Source organism: Panthera uncia, chromosome F2 (assembly GCF_023721935.1).
Source record: "Panthera uncia isolate 11264 chromosome F2, Puncia_PCG_1.0, whole genome shotgun sequence".
Taxonomy (NCBI): Eukaryota; Metazoa; Chordata; class Mammalia; order Carnivora; family Felidae; genus Panthera; species Panthera uncia.
The window spans coordinates 4446118-4466093 of record NC_064812.1 but is presented as its reverse complement, the minus strand read 5'-3'; the positions used below and the strand labels follow the sequence as shown (position 1 = coordinate 4466093).

Genomic DNA, 19976 nt, shown 5'->3' with positions numbered 1-19976 from the left:
CACCTTCTACCCCTCCATCCACACGTGGATGCGGACAGTTACGTTGTCTCCACGTCTTGGCTTCTGTAAATAATGGTGCAACGAACATGAGGGTGCAGGTATCCTTTCCAGGAGGCAATTTCCCTTCCTTTGGATACATTTCCAGAGCTGGGATTGGCGGATCATAGGGTAGTTCTATTTGTAATGTTCTGAGGAACACTGTTTTCCAAGTGTCTGCACCAATTCACATTCCCACCGACAGCACACAAAGGTTCCCTTTCTCCTCCTCCTCACCAGCACGTGTTATTTCGAATCTTTTCAACAGCCCTTCTGACAAGTGTGAGGTGCTCTCTCACTGTGGTTTCCCTCATATTTTTTACATGCTAACGTTTCAATGTGTTGTTTTTTTCCCCCTGAGATAGAAGTTCTGTGTGAACAGGGCTGTGCCTGTCACGTGAAGCCCCACACCCCCATCACCTGCAGCCAGTTTCCAGCTCCCGGGAAGCACTTAATCAAGACTTCCAGAACTGATGGATAAAATGCTGTAGCAAAACGATCGGATGGGTTTCTCATTCCTATGTTTCAGATGAGTAACTGAGCCAGACAGCTCATGTGACTTTCTCAAGGGCATATGGGCAACAGAGAGCACCTGCTGTGTGCCAGGCGGCTCCCCTCTGGGCCAGGCAGCACCTACTGTGTGCCAGGCGGCTCCCCTCTGGGCCAGGCAGCGCCTACTGTGTGCCAGGCGGCTCCCCTCTGGGCCAGGCAGCACCTACTGTGTACCAGGCGGCTCCCCCTGGGCCAGGCAGCACCTACTGTGTGCCAGGCAGCTCCCCTCTGGGCCAGGCAGCACCTACTGTGTGCCAGGCGGCTCCCCCTGGGCCAGGCAGCACCTACTGTGTGCCAGGCGGCTCCCCTCTGGGCCAGGCGCTACTCCAAGCATCCTCTGTACTTCAGTGTATTGAATCTTCACGGGAGCAGCTGTCTTATGATGGACAAGCCAAGTGCAAAGATTACACGACGAGTAACAAGATGATAAATAGCAAACACAGGACTTCAACGCTGAGCTTCCAGAAGGGGGGCAGGGAGGGAAGGAGGGAGAGAAAGAGAGAAAATTCTCTCTAGCCTAGAATTTTAATAGGCCCTCACTGCAGGGTTACTGGCTCCTTCTTTCTTTTCTTTTCTTTTTTCCTCAATATTTATTTTATTTTTTTCCCTCAAATTTTTTTTTAAATTTTTTTCTCAACGTTTTTTTTTTATTTTTGGGACAGAGAGAAACAGAGCATGAACGGGGGAGGGGCAGAGAGAGAGGGAGACACAGAATCGGAAACAGGCTCCAGGCTCCGAGCCATCAGCCCAGAGCCCGACGCGGGGCTCGAACTCACGGACCGCGAGATCGTGACCTGGCTGAAGTCGGACGCTCAACCGACTGCGCCACCCAGGCGCCCCTATTTTTTTCCCTCAATTTTTAAAAACTGCAGTGTGGTTGGGGCGCCTGTATGTCTCAGTCGGTTAAGCTTCTGAGTCTTGATTTCAGCTCAGGTCATGACCTCACAGTTCATGGGTTCGAGCCCTGAGTCAGGCTCTGTGCTGACAGCATGGAGCCTGCTTGCGATTCTCTCTCTCCCCCCTCTCTCAAAATAAATAAATAAACTTAGAAAAACTGCAGTATAGTTGACATACAGTATCACATCAGTTTCAAGCGTACAACATGGTGATTTGATATTTTTATACATCGCGACATGACCCCACTATAAACGTAGTTACCACCTGCTCACACAGTTATTACAACAATATGGACTATTTTCCCTATGCTGTACTTTTCATCCCCATCACTTATTTACCTTATAACTAGAAGTTGAAACCTCTTCATCCGCCTTCACCGATTCCATTCCCCCCACCCCCTCCAGCAACCACCTGTCCGTTCTCTCCCCCACCTGTTCAAGCTCCTAGACCAGGGAGCCAAAGAAGCCCATGGGGACCCCGCTCACTCCCACCCTCCTGTTCACCATCTTCCATTGTATATGTTACCTCTGTTGACAACAAATTACTTTATCCAAAAAAAATATGGTTTTAGGTGCTTGAGGCCCTTTGTGGCATCGAATCCACAAATGCCTGGTGGACCACAGTGCCTTAGACTCCCTTGGGCAAGGCCCAGTTGCCCACCTAGTGACAACAGAATGTGCCGCACAGGCTGATCACCTGTGTGATGTCAGGATAATCTGTTGCTGAGCCAGAGTTCCCAGTCAGACGTTCCCAGTCACCCCTTCTAGAATGTGCACCAAGGTGTCACTCTCATGCAAAGCAAGGAAGAGGGTGAGAAGCTGGCCTGCACGGGTCCAGCCGCCCAGGGCCCCTCTCCCTCCTGATCCCAGCACAGGGACCTGGGCCTGATGTGAAACCATGAAGACTTCTGTGGCCCATTTTACCTCCAGGTTCCAGTGAGCAGAGAATTGCATCAACGGGTGATTTTCACCTCCAATGACTAAATTTCTGCATCAAGGACACCAGGCGAGGAGGGTAGGAATGTGGGAATGGGCCCCAAGAGCTGGCTGCGTTCTCTGCCTCCTGTATGTTTACTCGCTAGTCTTGTGGCTTCTCTGCACGCTGGCTGATGTCCCTCTGAACCAGGGAACCTGGGGGCAGTGAGGACCGGCTCTACACTCACTCAGGCCATACACTCGACAGACATTCACAGAATCTCCGCAATGTGCCTACGTGGGAGAGTTCTGCATGCTGGTTTCCAGATGAGGAAACTGAGGTTAAGTCCTCTGCCCAAATCCACACAGCTGGCAAATAGCAGAGTAGCGTGTGTGCGCATGCGTGTGCCCTGTGTCTTAGTGTATGTGTGTGTCTGTGTGGGGGTGGGGGATAGGTGGGTGAACTCAAAGAAACCAGAGCCTATAATTAAAAGGACAAAGACAGACACGTTTTACAGCAAAACAAGTCACCTAGAACCTGCTTTACCAGCAGATTTCCTTCCACTTTCCAGTTAAATGTGAACTTGTATCAGAAGCACTGCAATTACTCAGCCAACTCTTCTTGGAAAGCCCCTAGACGCTGTGTAACCCCCGGGTCCCACTTGCTCTCTGACAACTATGAAGTTCAGCTAGGACGAGGCCAGCTGCAGGATGTGAGAGGCTCTCAAAATTGTACTTTCTCCACGTATTTAATTATACGGATGCATATTCCTATGCAGACATATAGAGAGAGGCTGTGCATATGCATATTTACATTTCGCAAGTAGTACTAATTTAGTTGTGGCCACTAGATTGTACCCCTGTATCAACTCTAAACTAAAACCACCGTGTGAAACACGTAGTCTAACCTCTGTGAGCTTCTAAAGCGCCTGGCATGACATGACCCCAGTAAATGAGATGGTCCTGCCCATGTGGGTGCTTACGTGGGACGGCACCAGGGACAAGGGGTGCTGTGGCTGGCACGAGGCCCTGCGGCAAGTCAGTGCCATGGGGAGGACACTGACTGGCATCTGACCCAGGGTCCTGTCCAGTCCAGTTGGGATGTGAATCCTTGTCTGAGGCCAGGGAAGGTAGGAGGCTTTCTTAAGGATCTTGGGTGACCCCTAAAAATGACAAACAGAGCAGGGATCCATAACACAGCTGCACACATGGGGGTAGCATGACCGTTGACTGTGCTAGAGGAGAGGGAGCCTCTAAGGTGAATCCCACTCACCCCATTCAACACCCAAGGAGGAAACTGAGGCCTCCATAAAATATCCTACTCAGGGTCACAGAAGACTTAGTGACAGTGACTTCAGATTCCCAGCCATCGTTTCAGAACACACTGTCAGAGGTCAGCAAACTTCTTCTTCTGTAAAGGGCCAGAGTGCAAATAGCCTTTGTGGGTCATGCGCTCTCTGTCACAACTGATCAGCTCGAGGTTGGGGTGTGAACACAGCCACAGACAATATGTGAACAGGCTGGCAAGCCATATTCCAGCAAAACTTAATTTGAAAAACTGGTGCCTGGGCAGATTTGCTCTGCGGGCTGTAGTCTTGACTTCCTGAACGGGCCGGTGTCCATTACAGAGCTCAGTATCCATGAACTTCTAGATTCTGCTAGATTCCCTTCCTGTGACAGGGGGCTCAGATCCTGCCATGTCACCTTTGGGCACTCTGATGTTTGGCAAGTTCTATTTCATACAGGCTTTGCATAAAAATCGTGCAATAGCACCGTGATAATAAGAACCACAGTCAATGAGCTGCCAGATTGGTAAATACCATCTCAATTTTACAGACGAGGAAATCAAGTGTCTGAGAGGTGATGCCCTTGCTGAGGGGTCCCTAGCTGGCAGGTGGCAGAGCTGGGATTCCACTCCAGTTCCCCTGCCTCAGATCAGGGTCTTGATGCAGAAACTATGAGTCCCCTGCGTACAAGCTCCAAAGGGGGCCTTTTAAGTGCATATTCCCCCTGCTCTAGGGAGTAGGTGGTACTATTACCATTTCCATTTAACAGGGAAAACTAAAGCTTAAGAAAGTAATCTGTCCAAACAGAAACCTGGACTTAACCCAGGCTTTTAGATCTGAGTCCCATCTGCTAAACGAGAAGACTATAAAGTCACATCTCCTGAGGGACAGAAGGCAGGATCCGAACCCAGGCCTTCCCTGAATTCTCGTCCTGGACTCCTGCCCTCCACCCGAAACGATGCTTTCTCACAGGGGCCATATTGCCTCCCAGGGGCAAACACTGCTCAAGGGAGGGGGTGAGCAAGTCAAAGAGATCCCATGGCTTGGGCCCACCCAAGTTCAAGCAGCATAAACAGACTGTATTCAATCTCAGAGAAGGAGGCAATTGGGAGGAAAATGCAACATTTATACAGAGTCGTTTAGGGGACATAACAACAAAAAAAAGAAAGCTTGAGAAACACCTCCCTAGGTGAAAGGTAATCACCGTTCCAGAAAATAGTATATGTACACGTGCACATATACATAGATAAAATTTGTGTATGTGTTATATGTAAGTTATACTTGTATACACAAATTTCACATGTACACACATACACATACATGTACATGTGCACACACGTGTTTCCACACATGTACATATATACATGCATGCACATTTATGTACACATATGTATGTGCATGTGTGTACACATGTGTGTATACTTGCATGTATGTGTGCACATGCATGTCTGCACGTAAGTGCATATACATGCATATGTATATTTGTGCATGTATACATGTGTGTATATACATGTATGTGTGGATGCATTTGTATATGTATATGTGCACACACACATATACATATGCATATGAATGTGTGTGCACACATGTGTGTATACATGTGTGCATATATGTGAGTGCATATGTGTGCATATATGTGTATGTATATACTTATGTGCATTTACATGTGCATATACTTGTATGTGTGTACACACATGTATTTGTATGTGCATATAGCTAATTGTGTGCACACATGTATGTGCATGTGTGTGCACACACGTGTGCATATGTGTGTGCATGTGTGTGTGTGGGTGTATCTGTGTGTGCGTGTGTGTGTATAGCAAAAGCAAAGTGCATAGCATGTGCTCAGGGCCACCACTGTGCCCAGTGCTTCCCATGTCCAATCCATGAGACCCCCATGACACTCCACAGTGTAGGAATGGTGCCAGCATCTCTCTGTATGGCCGGAAGGAGGCTGGAAAGACGCTAGGTACCTGGCCTGACTTTTCAGAGGGCGGGGAGGCAGAGCTGGGCGTGACGAGCACCAGCTCCAGCGAAGCGGAACTGCCCTGCCTGAGCACACTCTTGGAGGAACCGCCTGCGGGCACACACATGCAGGCACATGCGGAGTCCAGCACGAGGGAGACAGCACTACACTATCGTGAGAAGCCAGGACCCAGAAATAACGTGAGTGGTGGTCCGTCCAGAGGGTGGGGGGTGTGACAGCACACGCTCCCCCCTTCCCCAGCACAGTGGGACACACTCCCTGGCCCTAAGGGGCTACGGGCAGAATGTCCAGTTTTGACACATGGGCCTTGGTTTCAGGAAGAGACAGCAGTCAGGCAGGAGCACACACTGAACAGCTCCCAGGGACCCTTTCCAGGCACGGGCCTGGCTGGGCACAGCTGGGGACACTCGCCTTCCCGGATGTGTGCAAATTAAAAATAACTGAAGGCTGGCTTCAGTTTTCCATCATTTCCCATAATTTTCTTATGAAATGTCCCAGCACATCATCAGAATTAGGCAGTCCGATTACAATTTCTAGGGAGTGACCCTGATCACAAGTTTTCCCAGGAGAAACTCCCCATGACCCGTAGGTAAAGGGCGGGCCCGGCCGGAATTGCTTCTTGAGGCTGATGTGGTCCCAAGGGCCAAGCCACAGACATCCACGTGGCGGCTCCAATCCCACAGCTGATGCTGCCACAGATTCCTCTCCGGCCTTCAGATCCATCCAGAGGACGGGCTGGGTCTTGCGGCCACACACGTTCCCAGATGCCCGTGTGTGTGTTGGGGGAGGGGGATATATGTCTGTGTGTATATGTGTGTATGTGTGTTCTGTGTTTGTGTTGTATGCGGTGCGTGTACAGACGTGTATATGGTGTTTGTGTTGTGGACGTGTGATGTGTGTGCATGTGTGTGTGTTGGGGAAGGAGAATATATGCCTCTGTGTGTGTGTGTGTGTGTGTGTGTGTGGTGTTTGTGTTGTATGTGGTGTGTGAATAGATGTGCACATGTCTGTGTGGTTCTGTGTTGTGGACACGTGATGTGCGTGTGCATGTGTGTTGTGTGTGTTGTGTGTGGTGTGTGTATAGGGTTTGCGTGTGCAAGTGTGTGTGTGTGGTGTGTGTCCTCGTGGTACCACCAGTCTCCGGGCAGGCAGAGGGATGTGGTGATGGAGGCAGGAGTGTGGTCAGAAGGAACTGGTCACTGGGGTCAATGCCACCAGCAGCCTGTGCCTTCTTTGAGGACTATAACACTCAGGTCCAGAGGGAGACGAGGCCCAAAGAAATTCAGGCCGGATGTGTGACTCAGGCATGCCAACGGCTGACCCAAAGCCCTTTTCTTGGGCATTACTACCGGTCATCAAGGGGACAGAGTATTCCTGGCTCTACTTCTGGCCAAGGGAAGACTCGTGGCTGGACGCCTTCTACTGCACACACCTGGAAATGTTAAGCTGGGAAACGAAGCCTCAACTTCCACCTCCTGAAGTGGGGGGTAACAACCCCCCCCCTCCAGCACGCAGACTGCACGCCTACCTACCCCAGCTGCCTCTGCCTGGAGCTCTGGGCGTGGACTGATCCTTGCCATCCCAAGCTCAACTCAATTCTTCTCTTCTCAAGGGGACTTCCTCTAGGAACGTCACTCTACATGCAGGATCACAGGTGTCTTATTCAAGGAGGAACCCTGCGCCTCAGAACAATGTCTGTGAGATAACGGGGGATCCATTACAATGTGTCGGGAAAAAAATGACCCAATACTGTAGAGTCCTTAAAACATCCACAGTTGTCAGGTGTGTCTTTAAAGGTCCATCCAGTCCATTCCTAACTATGTAAATAAGTTGTGTTGTTTACTGAAAACGCACCACAAAAAGAAAAAAGGACAAAACAAATTATCAAGTGAACCTAATAACTCACTTACAAGGCAATGGCCTGTTGATGAGCACAGTACAGAGCAAGGTGAGCCTTCGATGGCCACAGTGCCCACAGCGGGGCTAACCTGTGCCCCATCATGACAAAGGAGTGCGTAAGGAGGCATTCACCCTGCACACAGGGAGCCGGGCTCGGGGGGACGGAACGAAAGCAGGGGCACCCACTGATTAAATGTAGAGCTGGGGTACAGACGCCAACATTTTTCCAGTGAGAGTCACAGGGGAACAATAAAATTAATCTCCCTGCCACACAAAACAAGTCAGTCTCCCTCTCTCTCCCCGCCTCTCCCCTCCCACCATATTGGTAAGTATAATATCCAGGAGTCTGGACTCTCATTGGAACAGCAACACAGCTAAGCACAAACACACCAACAAGAGACAGACAGAGACAGGGTGACCACGTGTCCTATGACAATGCACCACAGAAACATGGGAAACCCACACTGGGGTCTCAGCCTGGGAGCTAAGAGACAGGACCCAGGAAAGAGGCTCCTGCTCATGGGAGAGGGGAGAGAGGACCACCACCGAGTGTCCCCGAAATAGAAGGAGGAGGAGGGTCCAGCTGTGGCCAGCTGGCATTCCACAGGCTCACTCACGCCACCCGATAAGCTATATAAAGGTTGTTTTGTGGCCACGACAGAGCCCGGGGTGGAGAAAGCTCTTAATTACAGCCAGTGCTCTGGGGTTGGGCCCCGTCCGCAGCCTCCGCCCCACACACTGCAGGAAGCCAGGCTGAGATTGAGTCCCCTGGGAACCCGGTCAGGCCGCAGAGGCAGGAGCGGATGCCACGACACGGAGGCACCTCCCTGCATGAGCCCAAGGCCGGGGGGACAGTGAGCCACATACTGTTAGCTTTACTCGTTTGCTCAGCAAACAGCCACTGGTCCCCATGTGAGCCAGGCCTGCAGCAGGAACCAGCACCGTTCAGCATCAGAAATCCAAAGGATCACAGAGGGGCGGCCTGGCAGGCCTGACTCAGGGCGGTGGACACAGTCACCTCTCCCTGTGACCCCCTGGCGAGCCATGCAGGCACCCTGTGCCTCAGTGCTGCCCACAGCATAGGGAGAGCCAGGAGATCTGTGTTGGGAATTTGGGGAGACATGAATGACATGGCGATTTAAAGATGCTCCCTAAACACCACAACTTCCTGGAAAGGACTCGGGACCTGGGTCAGACAGAACTGGGGGTAAACTCCCAGATCTCCTCCTTGCCTGCCGGGCCACCCTGGGGAGTGACTCTGACCCAGTCATCACGGACACTCAGGGGCAGTCACGGTGCAAGCCAGCACTGGGTGTGTGTGGCACACGCGAACTCTGACGGATGTAAGCACAGGGTTAAGTCGTAAACACACTGGAACAAATAAATTAGCAGCACGAAGTATCCTATCTGCAGCCATGACCTAGGTGGCAGGATAGCAGGCTGGAATTCTAATGCAGCTCTTAGCAGAGTGTTGAACAAAGGCATCTCGAGATCCTGAGAAAAACAGGTCAGGTCCATAGGTGGCCAGGGACACTTGGGACAGAGAAGCTTCTGCAACCACCACCCCAGAGATGTTCTGTCCGTCTCAGGTCCCCTCCTGTTCCCACACTGCCCCCTCCTCGGCTCACCTGGTCCCTCTCAGCTGGGCTTCCAGACCAGACCAGCCACGGCTCACAGACCCCAACCTGTGCTGCCTTAGGGCTGCAGACACTGGCCCCTCAACCCCTGTACACGATCTAAGGTTCATCTTCCCCTCTGAAGGGCAGCCCCGGGGAGCCTGCCGTCCCTCAGAGCCACCCTGCCTCCCATCTGTGGCCAAGCTGGAGGGAAAATGGGTTCTGGATGCAGTTGGACCTCAGTCCATCAACAGCAGCAACAGCAGCGTCTGGTGCTCAGGGACCAGCAGACACCCTGGCTCCATTCGTTCACCTCTGGTGGCGTTGGGTTTGTCCCACTCGACGAAGCCGGGTGGCATCGTTGGCATGATTTAGCCCATCCCAGCCAGCCCGCCTTTTCCAGACCTTCATCAGCCTTCAAAATCTAACCGTTTGTCTCTGCTCGCCAAAATACGGGTGAGTTCAATATTTCAGTTCTTTTTGGGAATGATGTCGGGTTTGCCGAATATTCTTATTCTTTGCATCTGGAAGAGGGTAGTACTTCTAACATGCAGATCACAACAGCAAACACAGAACTAACTGCCAGTCTCCACCCTTAGGTCTAGGCGGCTCCTTTCACTTCCCGGGCTCTGTTCCGGGCACTCGGAAACCACAAGGAACAGAGTTTGCCCTCGTCAAGCTTATTCTTGTGTGTGAAGACAGACCCCGGGCAGATAAACTACCAGACACATGAAACTGCACGTGGTAACAGTGTCCACACTCCATCGTGTAATTAGCTGCCACTTTCCTGCCGTCTCAAGGAGACAAAAGGTCCCCAAGGACAAAAAAGAATATCCGATCCATCACCGCATCCTGGCCCTTGGCATGGCCCCCAAAGGAGGAATCACTCAGTGTGTGGTTGCCGAATGAATGAATGAGTAGGTCGGATCCAAATGAACGATCACTACACCAAAAACCCCACGTCGTTAGTCTGCGAATTTCCAGATCATCAGTGCAAAGCCCCTATTCAGAACAGCTCCTATTTGAGTTCCGAAGTCACCCAAAGGCATCTCCTCTGTGCCCAGGGACTTCTGGTCATTTGGATTTTGTGATGCTCCTGGATTTAATCTTACTCGATGCGGTTCAGTATCTTACTGTTAGCTATCTTTTTTTATTTTGCTTTGTTTCTAATTGAAGCAATTGTAAGGGGATTTTGTTTCATTCATCACCAGAGTAGACCAGGCCCTAGTCAGCTTACATCTGTATTTACAAAAGCAGATTCCCTCCAGACAGCTGAGCATAACTTAAATCTTCTGTCTGTTCAGGCATTTGGAGGACCCCGGCCACTGTGAGTTTTCTGAGCGTTGTCATGGGGAATACGTGGTGTCCCCGGCTGGCCAGCATCAGTGTCCATTTCTCTTGGTTACAGGGCCCCTGTTTCCCTGCATGGGTCACACATCCTCCCTTGAGGGGGGTGGGGATGGAAACTAGGACAGGGTCATGTAGTTTAGGCCCCAGTCAGCCTCCTTCCACTCTGGAGCTACAGTTTTGGTCTGGGGAGAGTCTCAGGCCCACACTTCTCTGTCAGACCAAATCCAGGCACGCTGGGCCCCAGTCTTGTCTGTCCTGGGGCTGGAGTCTCACATGGCCCTAAGATTCTCCACAGGTAGCCCCATGTGCCCCCCCACACACCTGTTCTCCCCTCCTTCGCTACTATGTCGCCATCACCTGGGCCCCTTGTTGGCTGCCGTCAGACAGGCTCAGGCCAGGGGAGGAGGGGAGATGAGGGGAGGGACAGAGGGCGGGTGGGGGCTTCCTTCCTGCTCCCTCTAGGCCATAGCTGAGGCAGCAGGTGCCTTCCCTGAGGGGACTTCGGCTCCTGTCACACAGCCTCCTCCCCCCACGGGGGTCTGGACACACCTCCGCCCTTGCCATCAGCCAGCTCCCCTCGCTGCCCATTCTCAGGGCCTCAGTATCCCTCACCGACCCCACCCCTCTTCAGTGAGCCATCCGTGCCAGGACCCAGATACAAAAGGCTGCCAAGGACGGGGTTAGGCCAAGAAAGAACCTAGAAACGGCAGGGGTTGAGCGAGGCCTGGTCTCATCACTCAAGCCCGCCTGACCTCTGGCCTTTCTGTTGTGTGTGAGGTCAATCTGCTTTATTCCCCAAGCCCGTTAGAGCGGGGTCCTCTACTGCCTGTGAGCGGAACGCTGTCCTCGACTCAGAACCGAGGTCAGCGATGGCACAACCTGAGTCCCGGGGCCTGGTGGGGGGCGGCCAGTGCATGGAGGCTGAAGCCCCGGATTCCATCCCCAGCCCTGCTTTAACTGGGGAGCACAGCTCAGTGACTTGGCCTCTCTGGGGCTGTCCTCACCATTCCCAGTACCAACCCCCAGGCATGGAAGTTCTTCAGAATCTACACTCTGCTTGGCCCAACTCTAGAACCAGTCTGGACCGAGGCTGGCAGGAAGACACAATGCCAGTGGGCAGGGTCTAGAGGAGCACCCATGAGCCACCACGTGGGACTGAGCCACCACGTGGGACTCTCACCACGTGAGAGTCAGGCTGGGCCTGACTCTCATCAGCTCAGAGGTCAGTCCTGAGCCCTGGCCCTACCACACTGCCTCTCCTGCCTCCCTGCTCTTTCCCATCCTGGCTGGATCTCTCCGTCTGGCTCCTGCTACAGGCCTAGCAGCTGCCCCTTCCGGGAGCCTAGCAGGCTGCATGCTGTGAAAAGATCGCCATGATGTGCGTGGTTGCAGTGCGGGTCAAGGGAAAGTCCACGGCCAACGCCTTCTACACTACTGCATAGGTTTCCTTCACTTGGCACTCAGGGCATCAATCTCCTCATCTGTGGAATGGGTGTAGTCCTCGTGCTCCATGTATCCCCAGCACCGTTTGTCCCTGAATTTCTCCAGCAGTCCTATAAAGGGTCTCCTATCTGACTGTGTCACACCCCTGCACAAAACCCTTCCACAATTCATCTGAGCACACAAGGCCCTCCTTTACTGAGAGTCGGACAATCATACAAAACCACCAACCCTAGTTCCCTCCTTTACCACGGCAATGCAGGTCCATGATTGTTCACAGACTGCATCATACCACCCCTCAATCCCTCATCCTACAGCTCAGGCATGTCCTGCTAAATGGTCTAAGCGTCACCTCCTCCAGGAAGTCCTCCCTCATTCTCAGGGTCATCACCGAGCACAAACACGGTAGGACCCCCTGAGATTCTGTGGCACGTTTATTAAGGTCACCCCCACTGTATTAAATCCCTTTTTATGCGTCTTTTTGGCCATCTAGACTATGAACACTCCAAGGGCAGGGGCTTTGTCTTCTCTTTGTCTACAGGCCCAGAACTCAGCACAAGGCCCCACACACACTAGATCTCCAACACGTATCTACGAATAAGTGAGTGGAGATTAAGTAGGGTGGGGCCAACAGAGGAAAGAGTCACAGAAAGGTAAAGGGCCCGAGGGCGTTCTGTTTCAGACACAGCTTAGCTGTTTTCTCACAGGGCTGCAGGCCAGGCCCCTTCCCGGGAGCAGACCCTCATGGCTCTCCCAAGTCATGGCCAGCTGCTCCCTCCGCTGGCCCCAACCCCAAGGCCTCCCTGTCCCCGACAAGGGGTGACGTTCTCAGTCCCCAAAAGTAGTCAGCAAAACTGACAGTCCCAGAGGCTGGGACTCTGCTCCCAGCCCCTACCTGCTGGTCTTGGAGGCTAGGGGAGGGGGGGGTGGGTACCAAACACTGGTCATGACCCAGGAAGGACAAGTATCACCCCAATGCAGCAGGCAGAACAGAAGCTGGATACAGGCCAGTGCACGGAAAACCCACTTCTCCCTTCCTGTCCTTTGGGGGAGGCTGTCCTGAGAATGATCCAACAAGGATGTTGGAGGTCAGCCTTCAGGGTCAGATCCCTGCCTGCTGCCCAACCTCCCCATCCCCCATCCCCAGCCACAGTCAACAGATTCCAGACAACCTCGGGTTATCTCAGGGCACCAGGTCAACAGCACTTGACCTCTGAGATAAGCAGTGCCCAACCATGTAAGTGGCTGGCTGGGGGTCACAGAAACCTGCCTTGTGCCCATTTTCTTGGCCCACCTCTCAAGGCAATCCCTGGGGAGAGGAGAGGGCCCCATATATTTCACCTGCCATGTGCCTTAGGGAGGGCTTTGTGTGTAGGTCTCTGACCTCAACGGCCATGGAGGTAGCAGATATGTTCCCACCACAGAAATACAGATTACACTGCTTTGCATTTAAGGATCTCTAAGTCTCTCAGGGTGGGCGGGACTGAGGACCCAGCCCCATTTTAATTTCCATCCAGCCTGCGACCTGGAGGCGGAGCCTGGGGAGGAGCCAGGGTGTGGGCCCCGCCTCCAGCACTGAACTGGTTTTCCCTGGTCACTGAGCCCTGGCAGGTGGACTGTGGCCTGCGCCTGCCATCAGCCCCTGCCCCGACACGCGCCCCTGCCTCCGCCGCCATCCCCTGTCCACTGTTCCTGCTATCGGCCCCTACCCCGTCCCCTGCCGCCAGCCCCTGTCCCCTGCTCCTGCCCCCTGCCCCCTACCCGCTGAGCAATTCAGCACCCCCCCCCCAACCCCGCGCGCCCCGCACCCACTCACTTTCGCACAGGCGGCGTCTCAGCTTGCCGCGGATCTTGTCGATGGCGTTGAAGTCGGACACGTGGAAGACGTGTGCGGACTTGGGCTCCGAGGCGATCTCCTCCAGCTCCTCCTTGAGCGCCGCCCCGACGCCCACGGCAAAGATGCGGATGCCCGCGCGGTGGGCGGCGGCCGCGGCGTCCATCACCAGGTCCTGGCTGCGGCCGTCGGTCAGGAGGATGGCCACCTGCTTGAAGGCGCGGTCCCCGGGGCGGCCGCCGGCCTGCGGCGAGAAGCTGTGGCGCGTGATGAAGCGCAGCGCGTCGCCCGTGTTGGTGTTGCCGCCGTGGTAGGCCAGGTGCCGCGCCGCCGCCTTGACCTCCTCCCGTGAGCCAAAGAGGCCCAGCTCGAAGGCCGTGGCCGGCCGGTCGCTGTAGCGCACCACGCCCACGCGGGTGCGCTCGGGCCCCACCTCGAAGGTGTCTACCAGGTTGGCCACCCACTGCCGCACCTTCTCAAAGTCCTCCTTGCCCACGCTGGAGGAGGTGTCCAAGAGGAAGACCAGGTCGTAGTGCACGGTCTTGCAGCCTGCAGGGGGAGAGGAAGGGCGCCCTGGCCCAAATGCACTGGGAAAGGTCATGCCCTTGGGCCTGGAGGGGTTGGGGGGGGGGGGCGCGCACTCCTGGGGGCCCTGGTCTGGCTGCCTTAAAGCTGCAAAACCTCGGTTCCTTAACTTCTCATGGTGATGAGCGTCCCCAAGTTTGCTGTGAGGTTCAGCTGCCAACATGTGACCCCTTGCATAAAAGGGGTCAACGTTCAGGGAACACCATTGTACCGATTTCCTAAATAGTTTTGGTTTCGGTTACACAGTGACTGCCTTGTTTGTTTGTTTGTTTAAACCTACTACAAATAATGCATGATTTCAGAAAACGCAATCAAAAATGTTTTCAATGCTTATGTTTCCAGCTACGGAGAGTCAGCACTGCCAACCCGCAGCGTGTATACCTGTTGGTTTGTGTCTCTGCATAGTTCCTAGTGCACGTGGGACTTTACTGGACACACTGATACGTGGCTGTTTTCCGCACCTCCTGTGATGTGCTAGAAACCCATCTCCAGGGTGATGCGGCCGGTTTCCACGGCTGCAGGGATTCCACTGCACAGGTGCACGTAATTTATTTAGCCAGCACTCTCGTTGGATGTTTAAACAGTTCACAGCATGCCAGCATTACAGACCACGTAAAATATACCGCACTCAGGGGCACCTGGGGGGCTTAGTCGGTTGAGCCTCCGACTTCGGCTCAGATCATGATCTCGTGGTTCGTGGGTCTGAGCCCCACGTCAGGCTCTGTGCTGACAGCTCAGAGCCTGGAGCCTGTTTCAGATTCTGTGTCTCCCTCTCTCTCTGCCCCCCCCCCCCCCCCCCCTTGCGTTCTCTCTCCCTCTCTGTCTCTCCAAAGTAAATAAACATTAAAAAATTTTTTTAGAATTTCAAAAAACAGAAAAACAAGAACTCTGCATGTATTACACACACACACACACACACACACACACACACACAGATACTTCCTTATCCCTATTCCCACCTAAGCCAGGGCCACTGTTGAATTTTCCGCATCTACCTTTTAAACCCATGCTGCATTGTGCTGCCTGGAGCAGAGGTAAATCCCCCCACCTTCACCGGCTGGCTCCCTAACAGGATTAGAGCTTCTGGAGTGCTTGCCCAGATGTGTGGACTCAAGAGATAATTCCCGGGGAGTTTTTCTCCTTGACACAAAAGGTCATCCTTTTGTCTTTGGGACAATAGTGTTCTAGCCCGGGCAGGGTAATTGCTGCCGTGGACCAAGCAGGACCCAGCCTGTGGGCTGAAATCCTTGAGCACATTTATTTTAAGGGTGCAGAAGGTTTCTTGTTCCTGAGGTCTCACCCAGGGGCCCTTTGGAGCTCTGAGTACATTCTCTCGGGGGGCGGGGGGGAACAGGTCAGGGAAGGGACTGCATCATGTGCATGTGAGAATTAAGTGTGGGTCTCAGGAAGGGCCCTGTCCCCGGAACCGGTGCCCTCAGCTCTGCCACAGGTAAGGGCCGTGTGTGTAAGCCCTGCAGGTAACCGCCCCCCTCTGGCCTGATGTGTTTGACACTACAAAATGAGGGCTTGGGAGAGATGGTTGCTGCCCCCCGAAACGCCCCGCACTTCTGTTTTAATAATCCCGTGTCACCGTGCTCTCAGGACCGTCTCAGTGGACACAGAGCCCCACACTCCTCCCATGAAGACCGGGACGTCCATGGTCATTGCTGTCTTCCCAGCTAGCTGAGCTGGGCAGAGAAATACACGAGGAGACTTGGGGAAAACAACACCGAAACACAGGCCCTGGGGTTTTTGTCTGTGTGTGTTTCCTTTGCAGGCTCAGAAACCTGGCGTGGCTCAGGCGGGCACCTGCCTGTGTTCCCGCTCCTCCCCTGCTGGGGGCTTTGGGCCTGTCTGTGCCTCAGTTCCTCATCTGCAAAATGGGGCTGTGTTTTAGAGCCCGGTGACCTCCCTGCTCGAGGACCCCAGAGAGCAGGCTCTGTGCTCGGCGCCCTGATACCGACCGGCTCGTGTTCCTGACCCCTCCTTCACGCCTCCACGCCGATGGCACCCTCCCCAGGAGGCCCTCAGGCACGTGGACCAACCACTGCCACGACTCACCCCTCCTGCCCCCGGCTGCCTCTTCCGCAGTGAACTTCCCACTCCCCTCTCCCCCGTCTCGTCCAGAGTCTCGTTGCCCTTGCAGTCCTGGCCGCCTCTTCTGGCTGGACCCCAGCGTGTCCATGTCCCCCGGAGTGTGTCCCCAAATCCCTCCCAGAGCAGGACAACACGACACCATCCTACCCCTGCCCTCCGTCCCCAAGGCCCTGCAGGTTCTCTGCACACCCCACGGCCCACTTGGGACGTGTGGTCAGAGCTCATTCTTCTCCTACACCCTCCCCCACACTCACTCACCCACATGCTCTCACACACTTGCACACACACTCACACACTCACCCACATGCTCACTCACATGCACCTAGACTCACACCCACACGTTTGCACACTCAACCCACCCTCACACACGTGCTCACACACTCAGGCTCACACAAACACACGCTCAGGTTATTTCACACACTTTCGTACACACAAACGCACCTCAGACTCTTGCACATGCACACTCATTTGCACACGCTCATTTAGACACAAACTCACACCCGCACAACCACATTCGGCCAGACCCTTGCACACTCATCCACACTCACTCTCACGCATGCACATGTACTCACATTCACAACCTTCACACAAACACACTGCCTCAGCCTCTTGCACACTCATTCACTCTCTCGCACCCCCACCCCCACGCACGGGCACGCACAGCAGCTGCTCGGTGCCCGGTCTGGCACATTCTATGGTGTCCCCACCTGCCCTCTGGGCCCGACAGCCGCCGTCCCGGCTCCACAGCAACAGCAGCCACAGGAGGCAGGCCACGGCTCTCCCGCGCGTGGGAACATGCATCTCTCGGCCAGGAGGAGGCGGCACCAGGCTCTACGGGAACATACCCTGTGTGGACAAGACAACACCTTTAGAGAAGGGCCCCGGCCCGTGTGGGAGGGAGACTCCGCGCCCCCGCCGACCTCTCTCTCAGCCAACGGCGTGGCCCTCGCGCGAGCGAGCCCAGGACGCCTGCCCCGCGGGGGTCACCCAACCCTCCCTGCTTCCGGCCACCAGCAAACACGCACTGAGGACCTGCCGTCCCTGCGGGACTGTGCCTGGGCACTGGCACCACATTCTGATCGCAACCTCCACGTCGGGACGTGGAACAGGCGGTTTTATTTGCCGATATGTTACCAGAGGACATCTTTGTACCTAAGCCTCTGCCCGCATGTAATTATTTCCTTAGGGCCCTCCGTGAGATATCTTGAAAGGACCCTGACAGCAATGACCAAGCTTCTCTCTGGAGAGGCTGTACCGGCTCCCGCCAAGCGGGGGCATATGACGGAGCCCCTCACCGCATCCCTGGCGGCACGGACGTTACCATTCCCTCAGTCGTTGCCAACTCAGTAGGAGAGACCTTGTTTGGGTTTTTATTTTTCTTACTTTCAATGCATTTCTTTGCTCTATGACATTTACTAGCTAAGTGTATTTCTTCTGCGTACCTTATTTTCATGTGGATATCCGCTTCCAAAAGTATTTGTCACCGTTTAAGCCATGAGACAGGAAAGGGAAAACAGCTAATAGGATTCTGAGCTACTTATCAGTTGCCCTCCTGTGCCAGGTGCTGAGGGCGGGCAGGTGAAGGACTCTGAACCACCCTCCCCAAGGGCAATGACACCTGGGAGACAGGTGACACGTGGGCCAGGGAAAGACAGGATAAGAAACACCAGCACAGGGACGTTCAGGGGGTGACAGGAGCACCGGCAGGGGGTAGGGGGTGCTGTCACATGGTTATTTCAGGGGTAGGCCAGGACTCCTGGATGAGTGACACCCAAGCCAATTTTGGAAAACAGAGTAGGACTCCATCAGACAAGAGGCAGTTGATGATTTCAGGCAGAGGGAACAGCATGTGCAAAGTCCCAGAGGAGAGAGAAGGCAGGGCACATGGAGACGTCCCTGGCCACATGGACAGGTATGTGGGCCCTTCTCAGGACAGGTACCTGAATTCCCATGCTGGTCCCTGCCACCCTCAGGGCAAACTGCCCTCGTCTTGCCAGGGCACTAAAGGCCACCTCGCAGGTGCACAAGGTATACAACAGCCCAAATGACAATACCCCAAAAGGATGATACTCAGGAGGTGGCCATGGGAGCAAGAAGAAAGACACTTTCCCAAAATCGTATATGAAGGGGCAGAGGCCAAGGGTCAGGACCTGAGGGTCCAGGGGAAGAAGAGACACAGAGTCAGGGCAAGTCCCACGGGTGGCCCACCCTTCTCATCCTTCAAAGCTATATGAATGCACGGACTCGTCCTTGTTCTTCCTGTTGCCCAGAACCTAGAATAGTTCCCAGCACACAGTGGACATTTGACAAATAAATATTAGATTCAGTAGTGAGCCATGTGGTCATGTCATCTCGTCATCTCAGGTGGCCAGGAGCCATTCATTTGAAGAACATGGACATTTCAAAAAGCCATGAAAGTAACTGAATGGCTGCCATTGATTATCTGCCGTGTGCCAGGTACTTTCTGATTGTTGAGCGAACTCCTGTGACCCTTCAAGGCAGGAATCATCATCCCCACGTGCCAAAGGAGGGGACTGAGATGGAGAAGATACCAGAGTCTGTCTCCAGGTCACCAGAGGATGGACCGGGACTGGAACCCCAGCGCCTTCTGGGCACTGAGCCCATTCTCTTTCCATGACCTCTGTGGATACATAAAATCCAAATATCACCACCAATTACTGAGCCATCATTTTTTAAAATGAAATAAGTAAGAATGTAGACGGAGGAGATAAATTGGTAACAGCCATAGTGTCCAGTGTTTTTCCAGGGCTCAAGAAATTTGATAATTTCCCTCATTGTGGAAACCAGGCTTCTTCCTCCCAAGTCATAGTCTCCAAGTTTCTAGAGGAATCTTGGTCACATAACTTCCCAAATACACACACAAATAAAGAGAAAACAACAGGCCAATGTCTCTTATGAACAAGATGCAAACGTACTTAATGGAAGACTAGAAAACTGAACTCAGTAGCACACTGAAAGGGTTATACACTGCCACCACGTGGGATTCAGCTCAGGAATGCAAGGCTGGTTCAACACTCACATGCCAACCCATGTGATGCACTCACCAGGAGAGCAAAGGACACACAGTGTCCCAACCAATACAGAAACACCTGACAACATCTAACTGCCTTTCACGATAAACACACTCAACACTCTAAGACAATAGGGAACCTTCTTCAGCATGATGAAGGCCACATACGAAACCCAGATAATAACACACCCTACCCCACAGCGGGTTGTTGCGAGGGACTGTCGTAGGAACTGAATAATAAAACTGCATGCAAAGCCCTTAGCCTGATGCCTGATGCCTCGACCGCTCTCAAGTCCACATGGCTGACATGAGCCAGAGCTGGGGCTTCAACCCAGCCCAGACCTTGAGGCCACCCGCCAAACAGGGTCCCTGCAGCTGGGCCGAGCCTGGCCCCGGTTGAGAGCCTCAGAGCTGTCCACACGGTGCCTCTCCATCCTTACAATGACTGCAAG

The 19976-nt window shown here is 53.7% G+C and overlaps 1 protein-coding gene across 1 annotated transcript in view; it reads right to left on the bottom strand.

Annotated features, from left to right (window-relative positions):
- COL22A1 (collagen type XXII alpha 1 chain) overlaps positions 1 to 17332 on the bottom strand; it is a 237546-nt gene extending 220214 nt beyond the window's left edge. Inside the window, exons 1-2 of the mRNA XM_049632862.1 lie at positions 17201 to 17332; positions 13794 to 14360 (exon numbers count right to left, since the gene is read on the bottom strand). Of these exons, the coding sequence (XP_049488819.1) occupies positions 13794 to 14360; positions 17201 to 17294 (661 nt within the window). The 5' untranslated portion in view covers positions 17295 to 17332. The remainder of the gene's footprint in view (positions 1 to 13793; positions 14361 to 17200) is intronic.
- Positions 17333 to 19976: the final 2644 nt, after the last annotated feature.